The sequence below is a fragment of the Bombina bombina genome, chromosome 1 (genome assembly GCF_027579735.1).
Source record: "Bombina bombina isolate aBomBom1 chromosome 1, aBomBom1.pri, whole genome shotgun sequence".
NCBI lineage: Eukaryota > Metazoa > Chordata > Amphibia > Anura > Bombinatoridae > Bombina > Bombina bombina.
In genome coordinates, this window is record NC_069499.1 from 1,330,846,642 (window position 1) to 1,330,872,535 (window position 25,894).

Sequence of the window (25,894 nt, forward strand, 5' to 3'; positions counted from 1 at the left end):
GAGCCATGCAGAGTTTGTAAGGCATATGTGTGTGTGTGTACAATTTTAACAGTGAGATGAGCTCATTTATTATTTCTCTTAATGTCTTATACGATTATTTCATTGTTTGGATATTCATAACACTTGTTCTCTATTTGTAGCAAGTCCAATTTGCATTCCTCCTACAGCAATGGAACGTAACAGCTCCAAGAAGTTTATGCTAGACATGCTTTATGCCAAAAACCAAAACAACTCTGCTTTGGACACTGAAGCAGTCCCTGCAAAGAATGATGTAGTGAAGCCAACCAGAGAGAGGAGAGCCCCCATGATAAGGGCAGAAACATATGAGGAAAACACAAATGTAAAGGCTACTACTGAGAACTTTTCTGAAGGACGGACAGCAGGGCTGAGAGCTCAATACAGCATTGATGCAGAAACCAATGCCAAGAATTTAGAGAAGACACGTATGACTCCTTTCAAGAAGCCCTCTGAAGTACTGTGGGAGCAGTCTGCTCAGCCACAAAGGGTGTTAAAAATTAAAGACCTGGACTTCTCTGATTTGTGTGAGGAAGAGGACTTTGATGTTCTTGACTATGATGCCAGTGAAACAGTCTCACCACCACCTCCGACAATCTTTTGTACTGCATCTCCTCCTTCTCTTTCAGGACTGCCTATCCCACCACCCCCGCCACCACTTCCAGGTGGTGGTCCTCCACCTCCCCCACCTATGTGTCCTCCTCCACCACCACCTCCTATGTGCCCTGCACCTCCACTCAGTAAAAGCCCCCTTCTTCCACCACCACCACCTGCTCCTCCAGGATTCCAGACCATGTCTACAGATTCCTGTAACAGCACCCTGGTTAAAAAGAGAAAGACTGTGAAGCTTTTCTGGAAAGAACTTAAAGAGCCTGACAACACTGGCCGTGGAAAATTTGGTCGTGGAACATTGTGGGAATCACTAGATAAAGTCAATTTGGACACTGAGAAACTGGAACATCTGTTTGAATCCAAAGCCAAAGAGACCATTTCTACCAAGGTAAGAGTAATCATTTGTTTGTTTTTTTTGTTTTTTTTTGTACAGTGTCTTCACTGAAAGAAACATTAAACTCAAAAATATCTATCTTGCATATTAAAAAGCAACAATCAAACATTTGTATTTGCAAGACAAAATCATAAGAAAAAGCTGATTCAATTTCTATCAGAGCAAACAAGATATTCATATTTGTACACAACTGGTCACCAAGGGCAATTTGATAGGAACACACCTCCACAATCAGGAGAACAAAACATAACTATCGGCTAGATTACGAGTTTTGCGTTATGAGTGAAAAAGCCTCATAACGTTGCTTTTTCACTACCGCCGGTATTACGAGTCTTGCAGGTATAGTTGTAGCGCACACTTTTTTTGGCCGTAACGCAATGTAACTACCGCACCTTTCAAAAAGTCATTTTTCAATGAGACTTCCATAGCAAGTCTTTGCAAGTTTTGCCTGGGAGGCCAAAAAGTGAGCTGTACACCCTATGCCGTCAAGATTCGTACCGCCATCTAAAGTCAGTAGTTATGAGTTTTACGTTACAAATCTGTAGCATAAAACTCATAACTAAAGTGTTACAAAGTACACTAACACCCATAAACTACCTATTAACCCCTAAACCGAGGCCCTCCTGCATCGCAAACACTATAATAAAATGATTAACCCCTAATCTGCCGCTCCAGACATTGCCGCCACTGTTCCAATCAGCCAATAGAATGCTAGCTCGTCCCTTAAAGGAACCTTCATTCTTCAGTAGTCGTCGACAGAAGAGGATGCTCCGCGCCGGATATCTTGAAGTTGGAGCAGCTCCGTGTCGGAAGGATGACGATAGAAGATGCCGTCTTGATGAAGACTTCTACACGCCTGGAGGACCACTTCTTGCCGCTTGGATGAAGACTTCTCCCGGCTTCGTTGAGGACTTCTGCCCGCTTGGATGAAGACTTCTCCCGGCTTGATGAGAATGGATGTCCGGTCTTCAAAAACTGTAAGTGGATCTTCGGGGGTTAGTGTTAGTTTTTTTTTAAAAGGGTTTATTGGGTGGGTTTTATTTTTAGCTTAGGGTTTGGGCGGAAAAAGAGCTAAATGCCCTTTTAAGGGCAATGCCCATCCAAATGCCCTTTTCAGGGCAATGGGAAGCTTAGGTTTTTTAGATAGGATTTTATTTGGGGGGGTTGGTTGTGTGGGTGGTGGGTTTTACTGTTGGGGGGTTGTTTGTATTTTTTTTTTTACAAGTAAAAAAGCTGATTTCTTTTGGGTAATGCCCTGCAAAAGGCCCTTTTAAGGGATTTTGGCAGTTTAGTTTAGGCTAGGGTTTTTATTTTTATTTTGGGGGGACTTTTTAATTTTGATAGAGCTATTAGATAAGTTGTAATTAGTTTAAATATTTGATCATTTCTTTTTTATTTTGTGTAATTTGTGGGGGTTTTTGTAATATTTAATTGTAGTGTAATTTTAGGTGTTAGTGTAAGACAGGTTAGGTTTTATTTTACAGGTAAATTTGTATTTATTTTGACTAGGTAGCTAGTAAATAGTTAATAACTATTTACTAACTAGTCTACCTAGTTAAAATAAAAACAAACTTAGCTGTAAAATAAAAATAAAACCTAAGATAGCTACAATGTAACTATTATTTTTAGGGTTAGACTTAGGGTTAGGTTTAGGGGTTAATAACTTTAGTATAGTGGCGGCGACGTTGGGGACGGCAGATTAGGGGTTAATAAGTGTAGGTAGGTAGCGACGACATTTGGGGCGTAAGATTAGGGGTTAATATGTGTAATGTAGGTAGCGACGACATTGGGGGCAGCAGATTAGGGGTTAATAAGTGTAGGTAGGTGGTGGCGATTTTGGAAGCGGCAAATATTAAGGGTTAATAAGTGTAATGTAGGTGTCGGCGATGTCGGGGGCAGCAGATTAGGGGTGTTTAGACTCAGGGTTTATGTTAGGGTGTTAAGTGTAAACATAACTTTTCTTTCCCCATAGGAATCAATGGGGCTGCATTACGGAGCTTTACACACCCTTTATTACAGGTGTTAGGCTTTTTTTTTAGCCAGCTCTCCCCATTGATGTCTGTGGGGAAATCGTGCACGAGCACGTGAAACCAGCTCAAAGCAGCGCTGGTATTTGTGTGCGATATGGAGCTCAATGCTGCCATATTGCCTGCTAACGCCGGGTTTTTGAAAACCTGTAATAGCAGCGCTATAGGGAGGTGAGTGGTGACAATAACTTGCAAATTATTACTGAGCCGCTCATAACGCAAAACTCGTAATATGACCATATATTAGATACAGGTACTTTAATTTTTCATACCCCCAAAACAGATATGATTTAAGACACCCTCTCTTTGTTCCATAACAAAACTAATAAATGTAATTTTCTAAAGGTTGTTTGTGTTTACCAGTTTGACTATAAAACAATATTTCTTTCCTAAGATATGGTGAGTCCACGACGTCATCAATTACTAGTGGAAATATCACTCCTGGCCAGCAGGAGGAGGCGAAGAGCACCACAGCAAAGCTGTTAAGTATCACTCTTCCTACAAACCCCAGTCATTCTCTTTACCTCTGTCAATGGAGGAGGTGAAGTTTTGGTGTCTGAAGAAAATTGTGTTTCTTTCGCTACAAGCAAGATTTTTGGGTCTAGCGTAGTCCACGTTAATCTCTTCAGTAGGGTAGTGGTGGCTTTAAAGCAGTTAGGAACTTGTAAAGTGGGCCTTGCTGCGTTTTCCTAACATATTTGCTGCCCATGGTATAGAAAGCCAGAGTCGGTTTACTCTGTTCTTTCTCTTTCTACAGGTCTCTGTGAGGAGTATGTGTCCTCCCATACTGTGTATGCTGTTCTCCTGCCGGACGGCTAGATGCAGGTAAGTACCTTTTTTTGTCTTCTTGGATGGAGATATGGCACTTAAGAAATAAACTATTTAACTGCACAGTTATGGGACAGATATATCCTTTGTACAGTATATTTTCAGACAGGGAGCAGGCACTGATCTTGTGATTAAACAGAGACAGGGATTATTACTTTTTCTTTTTTATGACACTGAGTCCACGGATCATCTTAATTACTAATGGGATATTCACCCCCTGGTCAGCAGGAGGAGGCAAAGAGCACCACAGCAGAGCTGTTAAATAGCTCCTCCCTTCCCTCCCACCCCAGTCATTCTCTTTGCCTACGTTAGTGATAGGATGTGGTAAAGTGAACTCCTCCATGGAGTTTGAATTCATTCTTAAAGTTCTTCAAGGGCTCACACTTTTTCAGAGTTCTACAAAATTGACACTTTTGCCTCTGCTGAGGCCGCTTTTGGGTGAAAGGTTCTTCAAGCAGTGGTGCCTTCCGTATAGGTTCCCTGTCTTGTCCCTCCTGTATCATCTGTGTACTCTAGCTTGGGTATTGAATCCCATTAGTAATTAAGATGATCCGTGGACTCATCGTGTCATAAAAAAGAAAAGAAAATTTATGCTTACTTGATAAATTTATTTCTTTTTTGACACGATGAGTCCACGGCCCGCCCTGTTTTTGTAAGACAGGTTGTGGGTTATGTAAACTTCAGACACCTCTGCACCTTGGCTTTTCCTTTCTCTTCCTAATTTCGGTCGAATGACTGGAGTGGGAGGGAAGGGAAGAGCTATTTAACAGCTCTGCTGTGGTGCTCTTTGCCTCCTCCTGCTGACCAGGAGGTGAATATCCCATTAGTAATTAAGATGATTCATGGACTTATCGTGTCAAAAAAGAAATAAATGTATCAGGTAAGCATAAATTGTCTTTTTACTGGGTTTTTAAAAGTATTTTCCCTTTTTTATTCTATTGTGGGCTGTCTGTTTAGCTAAGCGTGTTTTTTTATGTGAGACGCTTTGTAATAGACGTTGTTACTCCAATGAGGTACGTGTCTGTTATTCATAACTGTGACAGTGTCCAAAAATGTCTTTAGGATGTTTTTAATTTTTTTTAAAAGCAATTAGATCTTGTGAATTTATGTTAGTCATATGTTTTAAGCTCTTGCAATTGCGATTTTCACTTGCATTTCTGGTGTCCTGTGAATAACTATAAATATAAAAATATAAAAAGAGAGAGAGATGCACTCAGCTGAGACAGAACAAAAGCTAGAAAAACTTCTGTGCCTGTTCATTTTAGGGTGCCACTCAGGATGCATACTCTATTAGCACACTATGCCCCTTAAAGGATTACTTTCTGTTATAATTTTTAAGCTAAACAACGAACATATTAAAGTTAATAAACATTAATTAAAACCTACTGACCTATATTTTCTCCAAAACGAAGTTTCATAACGTTCTAAAAGTTATATATTTTATTCGCCGATGATGTCACGTTATCCTGCCCACTATTTTCAGCACTGCATGTTCAAAATACTTAAACCAATAACTTTGTGTTTAAAGCGCCATTTTGAAACCTAGGTATTGTAAACGGATTGGTACAGAGCAAAGGATACCCACGGTGTGGGTTTGGAAAACAATTAAATTTGCAGACAAGATTTCTGACATACGGTAGAGATATGTTAATGAAATGCTATTGATAAAAAGCGTATTTGGGGTAGTTAGTTAGTAACAGGCATAGAAAATATTTACTTACAGTAGCCCTTTAACAGAGAAAAAATATCCTGTAGCATATCAGTCTGACCCTGCCCAATAACAGTCCAGCACCGAAATACCAGGCAATTCTTCTCTGAACAAGAGAAACAACAACCCTAGACGATCATTTCGGCCTTATGTGGGCCTCGTCAGTGAGGTGCAGTCGCATCGGAGTCCACGTCTGGTTTCCACTTTTAGTCTTAGGGAGACCCAAGAGCAATTTGCATCATGGCGGGGCAGTTATGAGAAACGCGAGCTTTCTCTCTTGGCTCTATTTTTCTTATTGGCAGGTCACGTGATCATTTCTCCGTTTTTATTCTTAAGCAGAGCAGCTCTCTCTTGTTCATGTTTGCAAATAAGCCGATATTTTCGTATGCTGGAAAGAGTTATTTTCTACGCAGTCATCATGTTCATGTTTACAGAAAATGCAAGAGATCGTTTTTTAAATGAGGGTTAAAATTACCAAAGCACATTGAATAAGTTGTTTATGTGCATTTTTGCATTACGCATTCCTTGGTTCACTTTGTAAATTGTGACCGGAGTACTGTTCTTAAAGGGACAGTACATTGTTTTTATTTTGTTTTGTTTTTTAGTAAAAATTTTATAACAATAAAATTCTTATTTTCAATTATGGAACCAGTGTCCTCTGTGAAACAGTGGATAAGTAGCTGTGTTGTGCAATATTGTTGTTCTATTGCCACCGGTTTAAAACTTTTGATATGTGTTGAGGCACAAATTGTTTGTTTTCAATTATGTGCTGCATGCTTATCTTGTATTCTAGTTTGTAGAGAGAGATTATCTCTGAGCCCTACGTCTCTCAGGATGAAGCTGTTCTGGCAATGCCACAGCTTTTTCCTTTAACGTCCCAAGCCTTAATGGCGTCACATGCAGTGCCCTGTGGTTCCTCTCAGTCTCCTGGAGGAGTATATTTGCACATAGTTTTTGATCACAGCTATCATCTGTGGTAACTGTGGCATTATCTGAATTTTCCTATGTTGAAGGGAAAATGCAAAAGGAAATTTAGAGATAGTAAGCTTTCTGTCCCACCTGCTGCTACTCAGGTTGCCCTTCCTTATAAGTCTGATGAGGGGGATACGTTGGTAGCCTCTGAGGGTAAGATCTTCAGGCAGTATAATTATTTCATCTGATGCTGAAGTAGTAACCTTCAGATGTATGCTTGAACACATTTGTGTATTGTTAAGAGGTTTTGGCTACTTTGGACGACTCCTGTCATTGTCAACCCTACACTCAATATTTACTGCGATTCCTCTGTGGCAGTTTTTTTGTTGTTGTTGTTTTTTTTCTGTTCCAGTCCGTGCATTTTCACAGGAATAGGAGAAGTCAGGAATTCTTTTTTCCCTGTCTCCTGTCTTTAAAAAGATGTTTCCTGTCGCTGTCTCCATTAATATCATGGCGCACGGTGCCTTAAGTAGAAGGGGCCATTTCTACTCTGGCTATGAGAATTTTGATCCCTATAGAGGGAAGTTGCTCTTTTAAGGATCAATGGACAAAGCTGGAGGCTTATTTGACATTTGTGCCACTGTGTCAAGTGTGGCATCTTTTGGTGCAACGCCTTGTCTGATTCAGTTTTGGTGAGACTTCTTGGAGGAGATCAAGGACAGAATTAAGGCTCTTAATCTAGCCAATTCTTTTATTTCTGATGCTCCATGCAAGTTATTGAGCTAGGCCACAGGGCATTGTAGCTAGATTCTTGGTCAGTGAAATATTCCTCTAGCTCCAAGTTTCTAGTGCTTCCTTATAAGGGTAAGACCTTGTTTGGTCCTGGTCTGGCAGAAATATTTCTGATATTCCGGGTGGAAAAGGGTCTTTTCTACCACTAGACAAGATGAATAGATCTAAAGGACATCCGAATAGAAACCTGCAGCTGAGTCTAAATCAGCATGTAGGGTTTGTCCCCGATCCAAGATCGGACCATGTGGGCGGCTGACTTTTTTTCTGTTTTTCTTCATGCTTGGATACGAGATGTTCCAGCTAGTCTGTGGACATAGTATCTCAGAGTTATTAAATAGAATTAAAAACCTTTCCTCTCAGAGGCAGGTTCCTCCTCTCTAGTTTATCTGCAGTCCAGATAAGAGATGCATTTTTTAATTGTGTTTGGTACTTTTCTTCCAGTTCCTGTAGGGAACAGGGTCTAGGATTCTTTCGGGGAATTGCAGTGGCGCCCTTCCTGGGCGGCATATTAGTTCAGGTGCCATTTTTTTTTCTACAAGCAAACTCATACAGAGATCTTGTTGTCTTTTCTACGTTTCCACGGATAGAAAGTGAATCTGGAAAAGAATTCCCTTGTTCCAGCTACAGGGGTAGTTTTCTTAGGGACCGTAATTGTTTCCCTATCTTTTAAAATATTTCTGACTGAGGTCAGTGTCTCAAGGATTCTTGCTTTTGCCTCTCTCTGCAGTCTACTGTTCGGCCATCAGTGGCTCAATGTATGGAGGTAATTGGTCTGCTGGTCGCTTCCATGTTCATCTTCCCTTTGCTCAATTTCATCTGTGAGTTCTGCAGTTATGCACGCTCAAATAGTAGAAAGGGGATCATGCAGATCTGTCTCAGAGGATAGATCTAGATCTGTCGACATTGGACTTCCTCCCGTGGTGGTTTTCTCAGGAGCATCTGTCTCAAGAACCTTCTTGGGTTATAGTGACCACGGACGCCAGCCTGTTGGGCTGGGGAGCAGTCTGGGACTGGTTGAAGGCACAAGGACTATGGACTCGGGAGGAGTCTGCTCTTCCCATAACTATCTTGGAGGTGAGAGTGTTCTACAGTGCTCTGATGGCTTGACCTCAGCTGTCTTAAGCCGGTTTATCAGGTTCCAGTCGGACAGTATCTCCTCAGTGGCTTACATCAACCACCAGGGAGGAACTCGGAGTTCCTTAGCTATAGAGGGGGTGGCTTGGTTTGTTTTTGTTCCACGAATCAGGAGAGAGAATTGGTAATGTTATTAGCTCCTGCATGGCCTTGCAGGATCTGGTATGCAGACCTGGTGAAGATGTAATTTCTTCCTCCTTGGAGGTTGCCTCTGAGGATGGACTTTCAAAATCAGGGTTTATTCTTTCATCCAAATCTCATTTCTCTGCGGTTGTCTGCTTGGAGATTAAATGCTTAGTCCTGTCTAAGCGTGGTTTTTCTGAGTCGGTCATTGAGACCATGACTCAGGCTCGCAAGCCTGTTACCTGAAAGATTTTCCATGAGGTATGGCGTACTACCTGTATTAATGTGAATCTAAGGGCTACTCTTGGAGTAGGGTCAGGATTCCTAGGATTTTGTTTTTTCTCTAGGAAGGTCTGGAGAAGGGTTTTGTCAGTCAGTATTCTGAAGGGTCAGATCTCTGTCTTATCTATTTTTTTACACAAGCGTCTGGCGGATGTGCCAGTTGTGCAATATTTTTGTCAGATCCTGGTTAGAATCAGACCTGTTTTTTAGTCTGTTGCTCCTCCTTGGAGCATTAACCTTGTTCTTCAAGTTTTGCAGCTTGCTCCGTTTAAGCCATTGCATTCCATAAAGATATTTGATAGTTCTTGGAAGGCTCTTGCCTTCTCTTCTGCTCAGAGAGTCTCGGAACTCTGGGCTTTCCAGTGTTATTCGCCTTATCTTATCTTTCATGCTGATAAGGTGGTTAGTCGTACTTTGTTAAGTTTCTTCCAAAGGTGGTTTCGGATAGAAGTATTAACCTGGAAGATTGTTGTTCCTTCTCTCTGTCCTAATTTTCTTTCATAAAGAATGGTTGTTGCATAACTTGGATGTTGTGCGTGCTTTACATTTTTTTTATCTTCTGGCAACTAAGGATTGTCACCAGTTTTCTGCCCTGTTTGTTTGTTTCTCTGAGAAACGTAAAGGTCAGAAAGCTATTGTATGCATAATTACAACAGCTGTTTTAATTATGCATGTTTGGTGGGGGGTTTTCTCAGGGCAGGTACCAGTATGTTTTAGGGTATTTAAGGAGCACTTATGGGTCTGTGGGGTATGCTTGTCTGGGGGGACTTGTCTTCATGTGATCAAGGCCTCCTTGCTGGGGACAAAACGTTATGTACACAGTGAATAAAGGTGATTGATTTATTCTCTGGTGCTGGCTTTTTATGCTGCTGTGAAGCTACTGGGATATACACCGGATTCCTCTTTCACATGCTGCTTCTGCTTTATATATATATATATATATATATAGGTCAAGGTTGTATTGTATGTGCACTCTCACCAATAAACTGCAACTTGCCAGGGTGCTGTAGCCAGGTATGTAGATTTCAAAATCGAAAAAGCACTCACTGGACTGTGGACATCAGTGTAAATCAAAACTTTGTGACGTTTCGGGACCAGCAGCGTCCCTTCCTCTGACATACAACAAGTGAAAAAACAGAACTTTTATAAGCCTACAAAACACTCCCCTAGGTGAACTGCCAATCAAAATGAGCCGTGTGCAAAACAAACATAAGAATGTGTAATTAGTGAATTGCTGGTTAAAACATTGTGAAATATATGTGATTTTACGTAGTATGGGTGTGTACAAATATAATCATATGGAAATATATAAAGTCAGAGTGAAACTAATAGCCCCCAGTAACGACCTGATCATATGTAAAACAAAAATTCATAGCGATCACTCATTCACATCTATGTAAACAAAGACCCTGATAGGATAGTCTACAGCACGCCTCTAGCACTTCATTGGATAATAAGGCTCCTCTCTGAGTGACACCTATGTTCTCATTCCGGACCCGATTCACAAATATTAACCCCACCGTATCATATATTATAGATAAGTACGTGTATTTTTATTTTTGTTGATAGGTTGCCAAGGCAACCTTGTGTTATAACTTCTATATTGGTTTGATTGTTTGCGATGATCGCAGAGACTCCACATGAATGGGTGGCAGTTCATTTATTTATTTTCTTATCATGAGTTGAAGTTGTTGTCAGAATTCTATCTGCGGTTTGGGGCGTTGTGACCCAACGGTCAATAAGGCAGGTTGGTTTGCCTGGAGGGATGTATGTTTTTGTCCAATGAGCGGTGTAGGCGGACCACCATGGAGTCACCACCGTCGGTGCTTAATTCTATGTGAGTAAATTGGTAACATATCAATACCCATTTAGTTATTCGATCTCGATAATATGTATATATTGTTCAGACTTAGGGTTCTGATCATTCAGCCGCCTTGAGAATTTCATTTGTCTTGTTTGTATATACACGTCGCCATGGCAACCTCTCGATCAATGTTTGAGAGCTTGCAGCGATCGGGCTGATGTGTCATTATGTTGTGTTATTTAAGACACCGGCAGCTGCATTATGCTAGATTGACACTGGCTCCTTCTTCACGATGTTTTGTGAACTATTACATTTTTATTATAATGACCGGGTATGAGGGGCAGATATTCCTTAACCTATGAGTGATGGGGGCGGATCATGGTTTTGATCTCAAAATATATCGCGGTCGGGGTGTATATCTTTGTAAGGAAACGGCCATTATACATAGATAGCTAGGTGATGTCTGACACCACATATCCGTGAAATGTGGTTTGAACGTATACTATGCCTGATACGGTGGGGTTAATATTTGTGAATCGGGTCCGGAATGAGAACATAGGTGTCACTCAGAGAGGAGCCTTATTATCCAATGAAGAGCTAGAGGCGTGCTGTAGACTATCCTATCAGGGTCTTTGTTTACATAGATGTGAATGAGTGATCGCTATGAATTTTTGTTTTACATATGATCAGGTCGTTACTGGGGGCTATTAGTTTCACTCTGACTTTATTTATTTTCATATGATTATATTTGTACACACCCATACTACGTAAAATCACATATATTTCACAATGTTTTAACCAGCAATTCACTAATTACACATTCTTATGTTTGTTTTGCACACGGCTCATTTTGATTGGCAGTTCACCTAGGGGAGTGTTTTGTAGGCTTATAAAAGTTCTGTTTTTTCACTTGTTGTTTGTCAGAGGAAGGGACGCTGCTGGTCCCGAAACGTCACAATAAAGTTTTGATTTACACTGATGTCCACAGTCCAGTGAATGCTTTTATATATATATATATATATATATATATATATATATATATATATATATATATATATATATATATATATATACATACATACATGCACACACACATATATAACATAAGCAACATTTAAAGTGACATGAAACCCATTTTTCTTTTTTTTTAAGATTCAGATAGAGCTTAGTGTTAAACAACTTTCTATTTTACTCTTTTATCAAATTCTCTTTGCTGCTCTTTCAACAAAGGATACAATGCACTACCAGTAGCTAGCTGAACAGACCACATGAGCTAATGACAAGAGGCGCATCTGTGTAGCCACCAATCAACATCTAGCTGCCAGTAGTGCACTTACTCCTGAGCCTACCTAGGTATGGTTTTACACAAATGATAATTGAAAAACAAAAAGAGAGAGCAAAGGGTTAACTGCGCAAAAAAGAAACCTATTATACCTGTGGTGATTAAGAGGAAACTCCCAACCTCTATTGGAAAAGTGAGATAAAGAGAATACTATGGAATCTAAAAAGAGACCATAGGATTAAAAAAACACAGGCGCTAAACAGCTTAAAATAGAAAAAATATATATAATAGCTTATTGAGCATATAACGCCAAATATATGTGCAAATAATAACAACTGGTGCAGATTGGATCAACCAAAAAAGTGCTAGCAACAAAGAAATAAAAATGTATAAATTTAATTACATATGTGAAACAAAACGAAATACAATGTATTTTACAAACACGATAGCGCTGCTCAGGCGCAAAATTGAAGTGTAGTATACAAATAGCAGCAATGTGGTATAATATACAATACAAATGTAACAATGTGAAGAGTGAGATTGTAATCGATTTCCTTGTAAGATTCGATGTGGTGGTTTTTTAATTAGCCCAGATTTTGAAGGAGGATTTTGATCTTCAATGAGAGCTGGAATGAGATGAGGAAGACCAATAAAACGGCAGAAAGTTGTTTTCAAAATTACGTGGTCTTTCTGATTCATGAAAGTGTAGGTTTTACTTGACGCCTTTAATGTCTCTTCAAGCGATCTTCTGTTCAGTGTTTGAGTGAGAGTATATGGAGCCGATTAATATGCTTAGATCAAATCACTTGGTTTCCACTGAGAAAAAGAATCCTGAGACATGAACACGGAATAGTAAAAGCTGCCAATGATTCTAACCATGTATTTGATTTTGCAGAAAGGGGTTGATCTGAAGAAACAGGCACTAGTTGTTCTAGATCCCAAGCGAAGTAACGCCATCAACATAGGGCTGACGGTCCTGCCCACTGTGCACATTATCAAGACTGCCATCCTCAACTTTGATGAATACGCGATTACCAAGGAGGGAATTGAGGTAACAAAGCAGCTACTGTATTTACTATGGAAATCCTATAAATAAAATAATGAGTACTGCCCACTGCGTCATTTTCCTCTTGCACTAAACCAAGAGAAATGTAACTGCTGAGATATTTGTGCTCGTATGTAGATAATGATGTGTTCTGCCCTTTTTACGGATGTAAAGAACACAGATTAGTGTTAAAATTAAACATTCATCATTCAGATCGAATGTATACAGTGTGCAGTTTTAAAAAAAAAAAAAATCCAATTTACTTTTATCCTCCAATATACCTATCTATGTCTCAGCATAAACTTTCACATCCCTTTTACTATAGGTACAGTAAAAAAATATATATATTTATTTATTATTATTTTTTTTTTTTTTTCCTATGTCTGAAGAAGGGGCTCATTACCCTGATCTGTCACATTAAAGTTTTGCATTTTGAAAAGACCAGTGAATATTGGGAGAGGTTCTATAGGGGTTGTTGGGTCTGAAGGACTATTGAATTTTTTTTTTTTATATGATTCAAATAGAAAATGCAATTATACATAAATTTCCAATTTACTTCTGTTATTAAATTGTCTTCATTCTTTCTGTATCGTTTGTTGAAGCAATGCACTACTGTGTGCTAGCTGAACACATCAGATGAGCAAATGACAAGATGCATATATGTGCAGACATCAATCAGCAGCCAGCTCCCAATAGTGCATTTCTGCTCCTGAGCCATACCTAGGTATGTTTTTAAACAGGGTGGATACAAATCAATTATTAATTTTTTTTAATAGGACTTTTTTTTAAATAAAATGCTTTTTGAGGAAAAAATCTAACCAAAGGTTATTCATCCTGACAAATAGATTAGTTTTAATTATATAGCAAGATGCTGTATATTCATGGCTGTGATGTTTATTTTTTAGTAAGTTAATTCCATGAATCCATTCACAATGTCATGCTGCCCTCCCAGAGGATTCTGTCACATTATTTTCGACAATTTCTCTATCTTGAAGATATTATCACATATTACTGGTTTTGTAGTTCTCTAAACTGTGAATTTGTGTCTGCAGAAAATAACTTGCCCCTTCTTCACAGCACAAATGCTATAAAATAAAACACACTGAGTTGAGAAATAGACATTAAAAGGACATAGTACACTAAATACGTTATAAGCATAGTATTGAGGTTATTCTCTGCCTCCCTCATGCTACCATGTTAAAATGTATCGTTCACTACATTCCAGCGCTCACCTGTTTGCACATGCGCTGTAACTCTTCTTCAGATAACTGCAGTGTAACTTATGTTTCGTAATGGCAGCACCCATAAATTATCATGAAAGAAAACTTTGGGTTTCTGATAGAGCATACAATTTTCAGATTTACTTCTATTATCAAATTTGCTTAATTCTCTTGGTATCCTTTGTTGAAGGACAGCAATGCTCTGCTGGGGCCTATCTGAAAACATTGGGTAAGACAGTGACAAGCAGCTAGCTCATAGTAGTGCATTGCTTCTGAGCTTACCTATGTATGGTTTTCAACAATGGATATCAAGAGAACAAAGCAAATAAGATAAGTAAATTGGAATTTTTAAAAAAATTTAATGTTTCTGAATCATGAAAGTTTAATTTTGACTTTACTGTCCCATTAATGCCGTTGCTCCCCTGCAAATCTATGTACACAGAATAACATATACCTAGTTTCTAGAAGCTCATAGAATAGAAGATTGTTTGGAATGGAATAGATCTGCACAAGGACCTAAGTGTGAGGAGGGATGGGAAAGCATTAAAAATTAAATACAATGTTAGTTATATAACGTTCAATAAAACTATTTAAATTGTTATTATTAAGATAATGGTTATTTTTCTTTAGTTAAATAAAACTATATCAATTGTTATTACTAAGGTAATCCTTATTTTTCTCCTTCCACTAAAGTACAGCTGAAAAGTTGATCAAATATGAATGCTTAATCTATTAAACTGGAGATAGTTCACTTCCCAATAATTTAATTAATTTTAATGATCTATCTATGCGTATTTAATGATATATAACCAAATCAGTAATGGTTTGATATAACTGGAAATATAATCTGAAAAGTTATTCTAAAAATGAAAACCATGATTTTAATCGATTCCGGTTTTAATGACTCGTGATTTAAATCACAATAATATATAATATAAATCATGATTTAAATCAAATCCACCCTGTTTTTTAACTAAGTATACCAAAGAGAATGAAACAAAGTAGATTATGGAAGTAAATTGTTACAAAATGTTTATTAAATCTGCATGCTCTATCTGAAACATGAAAGTTAGGGGGATACTGAACCCAATTTTCTGTCTTTCATGATTCAGATAGATCATTCCATTTTAATCAACTTTCTAATTTACTCCTATTTTCAAATGTTCTTCGTTCCCTTGGATTCTTTATTTGAACAAGCAGGAATGTAAGCTTACGAGCTGTCCCATTTTGGTTCAGCACCTGGGTAGCGTGCTGATTGGTGTCTAAATGTAGCCACCAATCAGCAAGCGCTATCCAATTTTCATATAACTGCATGTAATAGACACTACTATAAAGAATAAGATGCACAGATACTGATCTAAAAATCCAGTATAAAACCTTTTAAAAACTTACTTAGAAGCTCCCAGTTTAGCTCTGTTAAAATTGTAGCTGAAACACCCACTGCAAGTGGGGAATATCAGACACTCCCCCCCTCCCCCTTCTTTTGCATATGAAAATACTCTTTACACAAACAGAAGCAAGCTGGAGTAGGTATACGTCAGTATTCTCCTAAAACTTTGGGGCTTGGTTAGGAGTCTCAAAACCAGAGCAATGTTATTTAAAAATAAAACTATCCATTTAAAAAAAAAATCTTTATGCGCTATATCATCTACAAAACATTTATGCAAAGTAAAAACAAGTGTATAATGTCCCTTTAAGCTTACATTATTTCTTTTTAAAATAAAGATATTAAGAGAACAAAGACAAAATTGATAATAGGAGTAAATTAGAAAGTTGCTTAAAATTGCATGCTCTATCTGAATCAAGAAAGAAAAAATGTTGGTTCAGTGCCCCTTTAAACTTTCACTTTACTATCCATTGAAGTTACACATAATTATCATTAACTGTAAAAAAAATCACATTAAAAAAAACATTATTGAAATATTTTAACTCGGTTGTAATGAAAACAAAAATACATATATACAAATAAGAACATAGAGTTGCTAAGATGTGTCTTCATTTCTGCATTGAAATGTATTTGTAAAACTGTGTGCAAGGATCAATGGACAACAAATTATTTTAATTTATAAAAAATCATCTTGAAATTAAAAGAATTTAAGTGGTTAAACGTGTAACTAGAATAGTTAACAGTCAGACAGAACAGGGCTAGCATGTCAGGTTTGTATTTAGCTAATCCTTTATATTGTCCGCTCTTCTCACACCTGTTCTATGGTGCAGCTGTATGTGAAAAATTGCTGGGAAACTAACTGCTTTAATAAAAAGTGACACTTCAAACAAGAAGCAGCCTATAGACCGTAAGTGCGGTGGAAAGGTTTCCACCGCACTTAAGGTCTATAGGCTGCTTCTTGTTTGAATATATATATACATATATATATATATATATATATATATGTGTGTGTGTATGTATATATATATGTGTGTGTGTGTGTGCATATATATATATATATATATATATATATATATATACTGTGCTGGAAGAAGGAAGGGCCCTGCAATTCAACTTACGGTACCTGTTCCTGTGTCGGGTCTGCTTGGAGGGTGAAGAATGATCCATAATACCGGTAGTCGTCTAGATGGCGTTCCGACCCCCTCTTGTTGCCTAGCAACTGGTCTCGCCGGGACAGTAGTGCACATGCGTACCTTCCTTTACCTCACTCCTTCAAGTACAGTCCCTTGCTAAGGTAAAAATTAATGCTGGCAAGACATTTCGGCTGCAGCTTTTGTGCCTATGTTGTTTTGTTGCACTATATCCTTCATTTGCCTTCCTAGCACTTGTTCATTCCTTGACTGTGTTTTAAATCATAACATGGTACAAATGTAGGCTCTTGAACTTCAAGAAAAAAAGATAATAAAAGGGACATGATACCAAGAAAAAAAGATACTAAAAGGGACATGATACCAAGAAAAAAAGATACTAAATGGGACATGATACCAAGAAAAAAAGATACTAAAAGGGACATGATACAAAAAACCAACAAAAAAATTGACTTTGTACATCATATTTATACCGTACATATGATGCACAAAGTCATTTTTTTTTGTTTCTGTCTCTTAAAGAGATAGTAAACCCCAGATAGAACATACAATTTTAAAAAACTTTCCAATTTAATTTTATCACATTTCCTTCATTCTCTTGTTATCCATTGCTGAAGGGACAGCATTGCACTACTGACAGAAAGCTGAAAATATCTATTGTATTTATCCAATCACAAGAGACAAATGTGTGCAGGCACCAATTAGCAGCAGCTCCCAGTAGTGTATATATGCATATTCATTTTTTAACAAGGGATACTAAGAGAACGAAGCACATTTACAAATAGAAGTGAATTTGAGGGGGTGGAGCCAACTATTGACATGACAAGACGTTTATCAGGGAGCTCCTGCAGCTATTATACTTTTAACAGGTTCTATAGAGGCAGATTCCAACAAACTCAGTGAGAAAAGGCCCACATTGTAAATAAATTCATACTGGGATCGTGATTCCAACTAGATAAGACATTCGCTGCATAAAAACTGAGATGATAAAGCAGAAAAGAATAGCATATAAGATTCCTTTTAAACTAAAGGTAGTAAACTATGCAAAGGAGCATGGAAACAGAGCGGCAGAGAGACATTTTGGGCCACCTCCAACCGAAAAAATAAGAGTGGAGGAAACAGGAGGATCAGCTGCAAAAAGCGAATAAAAGTAAGCACACTTTTCCTAGGCATGCTGCAAAGTGGCCACAGTTAGACGTGACCATGAAAGAATGGATCACACATCACCGGAACAATGGCTTATCAGTCTCTACAAAAATGATCATATATGAAGCCAAACGCATTGCTGTAGAGAAAGACATTCACGATTTTACTGGATCACCATCGTGGTGCTACAGATTTATGAGGCGATGTGGCCTTGCTATGCGCACCAAAACTAGAATTGCGCAAAAAATGCCAAAAGAATATGAAAATAAGATTCTGTCTTTTCATAAATTTGTAATTGATGCTAGGAAGAAAAATGAAATTGGCCAGATTGGGAATATGGATGAAGTCCCGCTAACCTTTGATGTGCCATCTAATAGGACTGTTGATCTGAAAGGTACCAAAACTATCAACGTAAAAACCTCCGGACATGAGAAAACCCATTACATGGTTGTGTTGTCTTGCTGTGCAGACGGCACCAAATTGCCACCCATGTTAATTTTCAAAAGGAAAACATTTCCAAAAGAAGTGATTCCAAGAGGAGAAGTTGTACATGTTCATGAGAAAGGATGGATGGCCGAAAATGGAATGACAGTATGGCTTGAAAAAGTGTGGTCCAAACGTCCTGGAGGGTTTCTGAAAAAACCTGCCTTATTAGTGCTTGACCAGTTTAGAGCACATATTAGCAAACCTACAAAAAAGTGCTTTAAAGAAGTAAAGGCTCATCTAGCTGTAATTCCGGGAGGTCTTACCAGCCAGTTGCAACCTCTCGACATTTCTATCAACAAACCATTTAAGGTCTTTATGCGAGAAGAGTGGAACAAATGGATGGCTGCTGGTAATCATGATCTTACACCTACTGGACGAATGAAGAGGCCCTCTATCACTCAAGTTTGTGAATGGGTGAAAACATCATGGCACTCAGTGAAGGAGGAAATCATTGTACAGTCATTAGAAAAATGTGGCATTAGCAATGCTTTGGATGGAACCGAAGATGATTTCTAGCGTCGAAAGTGATGTTTGTGATCTCAGCTTCTTAAATTCTGACTAGCGATTCATAGTTCTTGGGGTACACAGACTAGAAGAATACTCAAAACCTTAAAGTCTCTCTCCATTTGTTAATGACACTGATGATGGTTCTTTATTCCACTGTTGACTGCTGTTCTATTATTCTGTTACAGTTTATAACATAGTTTACTACACCATTTGATTCAGAATATTTTTTTTCCTTCTTTTCTTCCTCTAAACACTGCGTCTTATGGTCAGGTGCGTCTTATGGAGCGAAAAATATGGTATAAAAAAAAATAAAATAAAAAAAATATATATATAGTATGTATATATATATATATATATATATATATATATATATATATATATATATATATATATATATATATGTATGTGTGTGTATATGTATATATATGTATGTATATATATGTATGTATATATGTATTATATATATATATATATACAGGGAGTGCAGAATTATTAGGCAAGTTGTATTTTTGAGGATTCATTTTATTATTGAACAACAACCATGTTCTCAATGAACCCAAAAAACTCATTAATATCAAAGCTGAATAGTTTTGGAAGTAGTTTTTAGTTTGTTTTTAGTTATAGCTATTTTAGGGGGATATCTGTGTGTGCAGGTGACTATTACTGTGCATAATTATTAGGCAACTTAACAAAAAACAAATATATACCCATTTCAATCATTTATTTTTACCAGTGAAACCAATATAACATCTCAACAATCACAAATATACATTTCTGACATTCAAAAACAAAACAAAAACAAATCAGTGACCAATATAGCCACCTTTCTTTGCAAGGACACTCAAAAGCCTGCCATCCATGGATTCTGTCAGTGTTTTGATCTGTTCACCATCAACATTGCGTGCAGCAGCAACCACAGCCTCCCAGACACTGTTCAGAGAGGTATACTGTTTTCCCTCCTTGTAAATCTCACATTTGATGATGGACCACAGGTTCTCAATGGGGTTCAGATCAGGTGAACAAGGAGGCCATGTCATTAGATTTTCTTCTTTTATACGCTTTCTTGCCAGCCACGCTGTGGAGTACTTGGACGCGTGTGATGGAGCATTGTCCTGCATGAAAATCATGTTTTTCTTGAAGGATGCAGACTTCTTCCTGTACCACTGCTTGAAGAAGGTGTCTTCCAGAAACTGGCAGTAGGACTGGGAGTTGAGCTTGACTCCATCCTCAACCCGAAAAGGCCCCACAAGCTCATCTTTGATGATACCAGCCCAAACCAGTACTCCACCTCCACCTTGCTGGTGTCTGAGTCGGACTGGAGCTCTCTGCCCTTTACCAATCCAGCCACGGGCCCATCCATCTGGCCCATCAAGACTCACTCTCATTTCATCAGTCCATAAAACCTTAGAAAAATCAGTCTTGAGATATTTCTTGGCCCAGTCTTGACGTTTCAGCTTGTGTGTCTTGTTCAGTGGTGGTCGTCTTTCAGCCTTTCTTACCTTGGCCATGTCTCTGAGTATTGCACACCTTGTGCTTTTGGACACTCCAGTGATGTTGCAGCTCTGAAATATGGCCAAACTGGTGGCAAGTGGCATCTTGGCAGCTGCACGCTTGACTTTTCTCAGTTCATGGGCAGTTATTTTGCGCCTTTGTTTTTCCACACGCTTCTTGCGACCCTGTTGACTATTTTGAATGAAACGCTTGATTGTTCGATGATCACGCTTCAGAAGCTTTGCAATTTTAAGAGTGCTGCATCCCTCTGCAAGATATCTCACTATTTTTTACTTTTCTGAGCCTGTCAAGTCCTTCTTTTGACTCATTTTGCCAAAGGAAAGGAAGTTGCCTAATAATTATGCACACCTGATATAGGTTGTTGATGTCATTAGACCACACCCCTTCTCATTACAGAGATGCACATCACCTAATATGCTTAATTGGTAGTAGGCTTTCGTAGTAGTTGCCTAATAATTCTGCACTCCCTGTATAATATGTGTGTGTTCTTTTATTGCTAGTGCATTCAGAGAGAATTTTCTGTTTTTATTAATCCTTAGCTTCTCCATCCTTGAGTGGCTTAAGTATGTAAAATGATCATCCTAGTTATACAAAAACATGTTTACAATATAATGGCCATATTGTGTATGCACTGATTTTATGTAGGTTATCTTGAGTGAGTAATTCTCACAAGCACCAGCCTTAGAGCAGTGTAGGACCTGTCCCTCCTCACCTCATCAGTAAAAGGCTTAAAAAACCTCTTATCTTTGACTTGAACAAAGCAAGCTTTAATAAAAAGAGAGATTAATTCTTAATAGCTGTTGTGAGAGAGGGAAAAAGAAAGTCATTATTTTCTGCTTGAGTTGGTGGGAAATATTTCTAAACTCTCTGCTAAAAAGAACTTTCAGTAAGTAGAGCAGTAGTTTAACCATTTGAAAACAGGATGAGCCAATAGGTACCCTATGTATTGTCGTTTATGCGTAGTTTAACCGACTCTAATTTATTTAATGCAAACTGGAAAGATAATAAGTGATAGGTTAGCTAGTGACTTATCAAGTAAACTAATGTACAGATTTTAGATTCTTTGTACATCACAATAGATTCAGTCCAGTAAATAAATAACTTTTACAAATGTAGCTAGAGATTGCCTAACCCACAAATATTTAAAGGACCACTCAATTCCGTAGAGGTGCATAATAAAAGACAATGATCTAACACCTACTCTGAATTTTAAATAAGCTGTAGATTTTGTTCTGACAAATTTTGATTTTTTCTCCTATTTTCCAGCTTCTTGTATCATATGACAGATATCAACCAATCACAGACTAGTATGCATATACCCTGTGCACATGTTCAGTAGGATCTTTTTCCCCCAAAGTGTGCATATAAAAAGACTGTGCACATTTTTTATAATGGATGTAAATTGGAAGGTGTCTTAAAACTGCATGCTCTTTCTGAATCATAAAAGTTTATGTTGACTTGAGTGTCCCTTTAATTTAATGTAGAAAGATGTAGATAGAGATGGCTAAACACACAAATATTGAATTTAATGTAGAAAGAGAGAGGATCAACAAACACAGTCGAGTTAAAATAGCTTCCAAATGCAGATATAGGAAATACTTGCTACAAGGAACTTCAGAATGAAATGTTTTCCTTTACATACATATGGTGTTGGTTATAAGTTATAAAATAGTTCTAGGTGCAACATAAAGCAGAGACGTGGTAGAGACGTGGTAGAGTACCTTATAAAGGGAGATTTGAACACTAAATAAATAAGAGAATGGTGTTTACATGTAGATGTATTTTTTAAAGTTTAATTAGTTGTTTAAATATTGACAATATAAGTGTAAAGTTTTAGTATTTATAAAACAATGGGAGCTGCTATTTCTAACAGGAACTGAAAAGCTCACAATATTTATCGGATTTATGATTTTATATTACCATCTTAAAGTGTTTAGTGTTCCTTTAAAATCAAAAGTAAATGTTCATGATTTACAAAGAGCATGCAATTTTACTCTCCAATTTACTTCCATTATCAAAAAGTGCACAGTCTTTTTATATACACACTTTCTGAGGCACCAGCTTCTACTGAGCATGGGCAAAAGTTCACAGTGTATGCGTTTCTGATTGGCTGTCAGATGATACATTAGTAGGGGAATTAGAAGTAACTGACATTTGTCAAAAATAATCCCCTCATTCGAAATGCAGACTGCATTGTCTTTGTATTATGCAATCCTAAGGAATTTACTGGTCCTTCAAAACTGGGAGCATTAAACCACATAGAGAAGTGTTGGCTTAGTTCAGTAGTAATATTACTTTGTGTTTGAATAATGAGGTTTATTATGCTGTTGATTGATAAACCCAACCAGAACAACAAGCTTACATTTAGTAATATTTTTTTATGATATTGCCAATCCAATGTTAACTAGCTCAAAATATTTTAACTTTATTATAATTGTAATATACTCTAATCTTAAAATAAAGGTAGAATAAAATAATAGATGACACAATAAAAAACAATACAAATAAATAGATTGATCATGGGTTTGAAATAAGAGGTTGAAAGTATTTGGGAATACATTTGTTTGTTTAAATTATTATTTCTCTTGTAAGGTGTATCCAGTCCACGGATCATCCATTACTTGTGGGATATTCTCCTTCCCAACAGGAAGTTGCAAGAGGATCACCCACAGCAGAGCTGCTATATAGCTCCTCCCCTAACTGCCATACCCAGTCATTCTCTTGCAACTCTCAACATAGCTGGAGGTAGTAAGAGGAAAGTGGTGTAATATAGTTAGTTTATTTTCTTCAATCAAAAGTTTATTGTTTTTAAATGGTACCGGAGTTGTACTATTTTATCTCAGGCAGCATTTAGAAGAAGAATCTGCCTGCGTTTTCTATGATCTTAGCAGAAGTAACTAAGATCCACTGCTGTTCTCACATATGTCTGAGGAGTGAGGTAACTTCAGAGGGAGAATGGCGTGCAGGTTATCCTGCAATAAGGTATGTGCAGTTTTAAGTTTTTCTAGGGATGGAATTGCTAGAAAATGCTGCTGATACCGGATTAATGTAAGTTAAGCCTAAATACAGTGATTTAATAGTGACTAGTATCAGGCTTACTATCAGAGGTATATACTCTGATTAATGTGCAATATAAAACGTTTGCTGGCATGTTTAATCGTTTTTATATATGCTTTGGTGATAAAACTTATTGGGGCTTAGTTTTTTCCACATGGCTGGCTTGATTTTTGCCTAGAAACCGTTTCCTGAGGCTTTCCTCTGTTGTAATATGAGTGGGAGGGGCCTATTTTAGCGTTTTTTTTGCACAGTTAAAATTACAGACAGAGACATTCAGCTTCCCTCAGCAGTCCCCTGCATGCTATAGGACATCTCTGAAGGGCTCAAAAGGCTTCAAAAGTCGTGTATTGAGGAAGGTAAAGCCACAGTGGAGCTGTGGCAGTTGTTGTGACTGTTTAAAAATGTATTTTTCGTTTTGTTAATCCGTTTTTTGTATTAAGGTGTTAATCATCCATTTGCAAGTGGGTGCAATGCTCTGCTAACTTGTTACATACACTGTAAAAATGTTGTTAGTTTAACTGCCTTTTTTCACTGTTATTTCAAATTTTGGCAAAATTTGTTTCTCTTAAAGGCACAGTAACGTTTTTTATATTGCTTGTTAACTTGCTTTAAAGTGTTTTCCAAGCTTGCTAGTCTCATTGCTAGTCTGTATAAACATGTCTGACATAGAGGAAACTCCTTGTTCATTATGTTTAAAAGCCATGGTGGAACCCCATAGGAGAATGTGTACTAAATGTATTGATTTCACTTTAAACAATAAAGATCAGCTGTTATCTTTAAAAGAATTATCACCAGAGGATTCTGACGAGGGGGAAGTTATGCCGACTAACTCTCCCCACGTGTCAGACCCTTTGACTCCCGCTCAAGGACTCATGCTAAAATGGCGCCAAGTACATCAAAGACGCCCATAGCGATTACTTTGCAGGACATGGCGGCGATCATGGATAATACCCTGTCAGCGGTATTAGCCAGACTGCCTGAATTCAGAGGAAAGTGTGATAGCTCTGGGGTTAGACGTAATACAGAGCGCGCAGATGCTTTAAGGCCCATGTCTGATACTGTGTCACAATATGCAGAAGCTGAGGAAGGAGAGCTTCAGTCTGTGGGTGACATTTCTGATTCAGGGAAACCTGATTCAGATATTTCTACTTTTAAATGTAAGCTTGAGAACCTCCGTGTATTGCTTGGGGAGGTGTTAGCTGCTCTGAATGACTGTGACACAATTGCAGTGCCAGAGAAATTGTGTAGACTGGATAAATACTATGCAGTGCCGGTGTGTACTGATGTTTTTTCCAATACCTAAAAGGTTTACAGAAATTATTACTAAGGAGTGGGATAGACCGGGTGTGCCGTTTTCCCCCCCCTCCTATTTTTTAGAAAAATGTTTCCAATAGACGCCACCACACGGGACTTATGGCATACGGTCCCTAAGGTGGAGGGAGCAGTTTCTACTTTAGCAAAGCGTACCACTATCCCTGTCGAGGACAGTTGTGCTTTTTCAGATCCAATGGATAAAAAATTAGAAGGTTACCTTAAGAAAATGTTTATTCAACAAGGTTTTATCCTGCAGCCCCTTGCATGCATTGCAACTGACAATGCTGCTGCGGCGTTCTGGTTTGAGTCTCTGGAAGAGGCCTTTCAGACAGCTACTCCATTGACTGAAATACTTGACAAGCTTAGAGCACTTAAGCTAGCTAATTATTTTGTTTCTGATGCCATTGTTTATTTGACTAAACTAACGGCTAAGAATTCTGGATTCGCCATCCAGGCGCGTAGGGCGCTATGGCTTAAATCTTGGTCAGCTGACGTGACTTCAAAGTCTAAATTACTTAACATCCCCTTCAAGGGGCAGACCCTATTCGGGCCTGGTTTGAAGGAAATTATTGCTGACATTACTGGAGGTAAGGGTCATGCCCTTCCTCAGGACAGGGCCAAATCAAGGGCCAAACAGTCTAATTTTCGTGCCTTTCGAAACTTCAAGGCAGGTGCAGCATTAACGTCCTCTGCTACAAAACAAGAGGGAACTTTTGCTCAATCCAAGCCGGGCTGGAAACCTAACCAGTCCTGGAACAAAGGCAAGCAGGCCAGAAAGCCTGCTGCTGCCTCTAAGACAGCATGAAGGAACGGCCCCCTATCCGGTAACGGATCTAGTAGGGGGCAGACTTTCTCTCTTCGCCCAGGCGTGGGCAAGAGATGTTCAGGATCCCTGGGCGTTGGAGATCATATCTCAGGGATATCTTCTGGACTTCAAAGCTTCCCCCCCACAAGGGAGATTTCACCTTTCAAGATTATCTGTAAACCAGATAAAGAAAGAGGCATTCTTACGCTGTGTGCAAGACCTCCTAGTTATGGGAGTGATCTGTCGAGTTCCACAGACGGAACAGGGACAGGGATTTTATTCAAATCTGTTTGTGGTTCCCAAAAAAGAGGGAACCTTCAGACCCATTTTGGATCTAAAGATCTTAAACAAATT

General features: G+C 38.2%; 1 protein-coding gene across 1 annotated transcript in view; it reads left to right on the plus strand.

Moving 5' to 3' along the window:
* Window positions 1–25,894, plus strand: part of FHOD1 (formin homology 2 domain containing 1) — a 387,262-nt gene that overhangs the window by 273,467 nt on the left and 87,901 nt on the right. Inside the window, exons 16-17 of the mRNA XM_053719455.1 lie at window positions 141–1,015; window positions 12,809–12,964. Of these exons, the coding sequence (XP_053575430.1) occupies window positions 141–1,015; window positions 12,809–12,964 (1,031 nt within the window). The remainder of the gene's footprint in view (window positions 1–140; window positions 1,016–12,808; window positions 12,965–25,894) is intronic.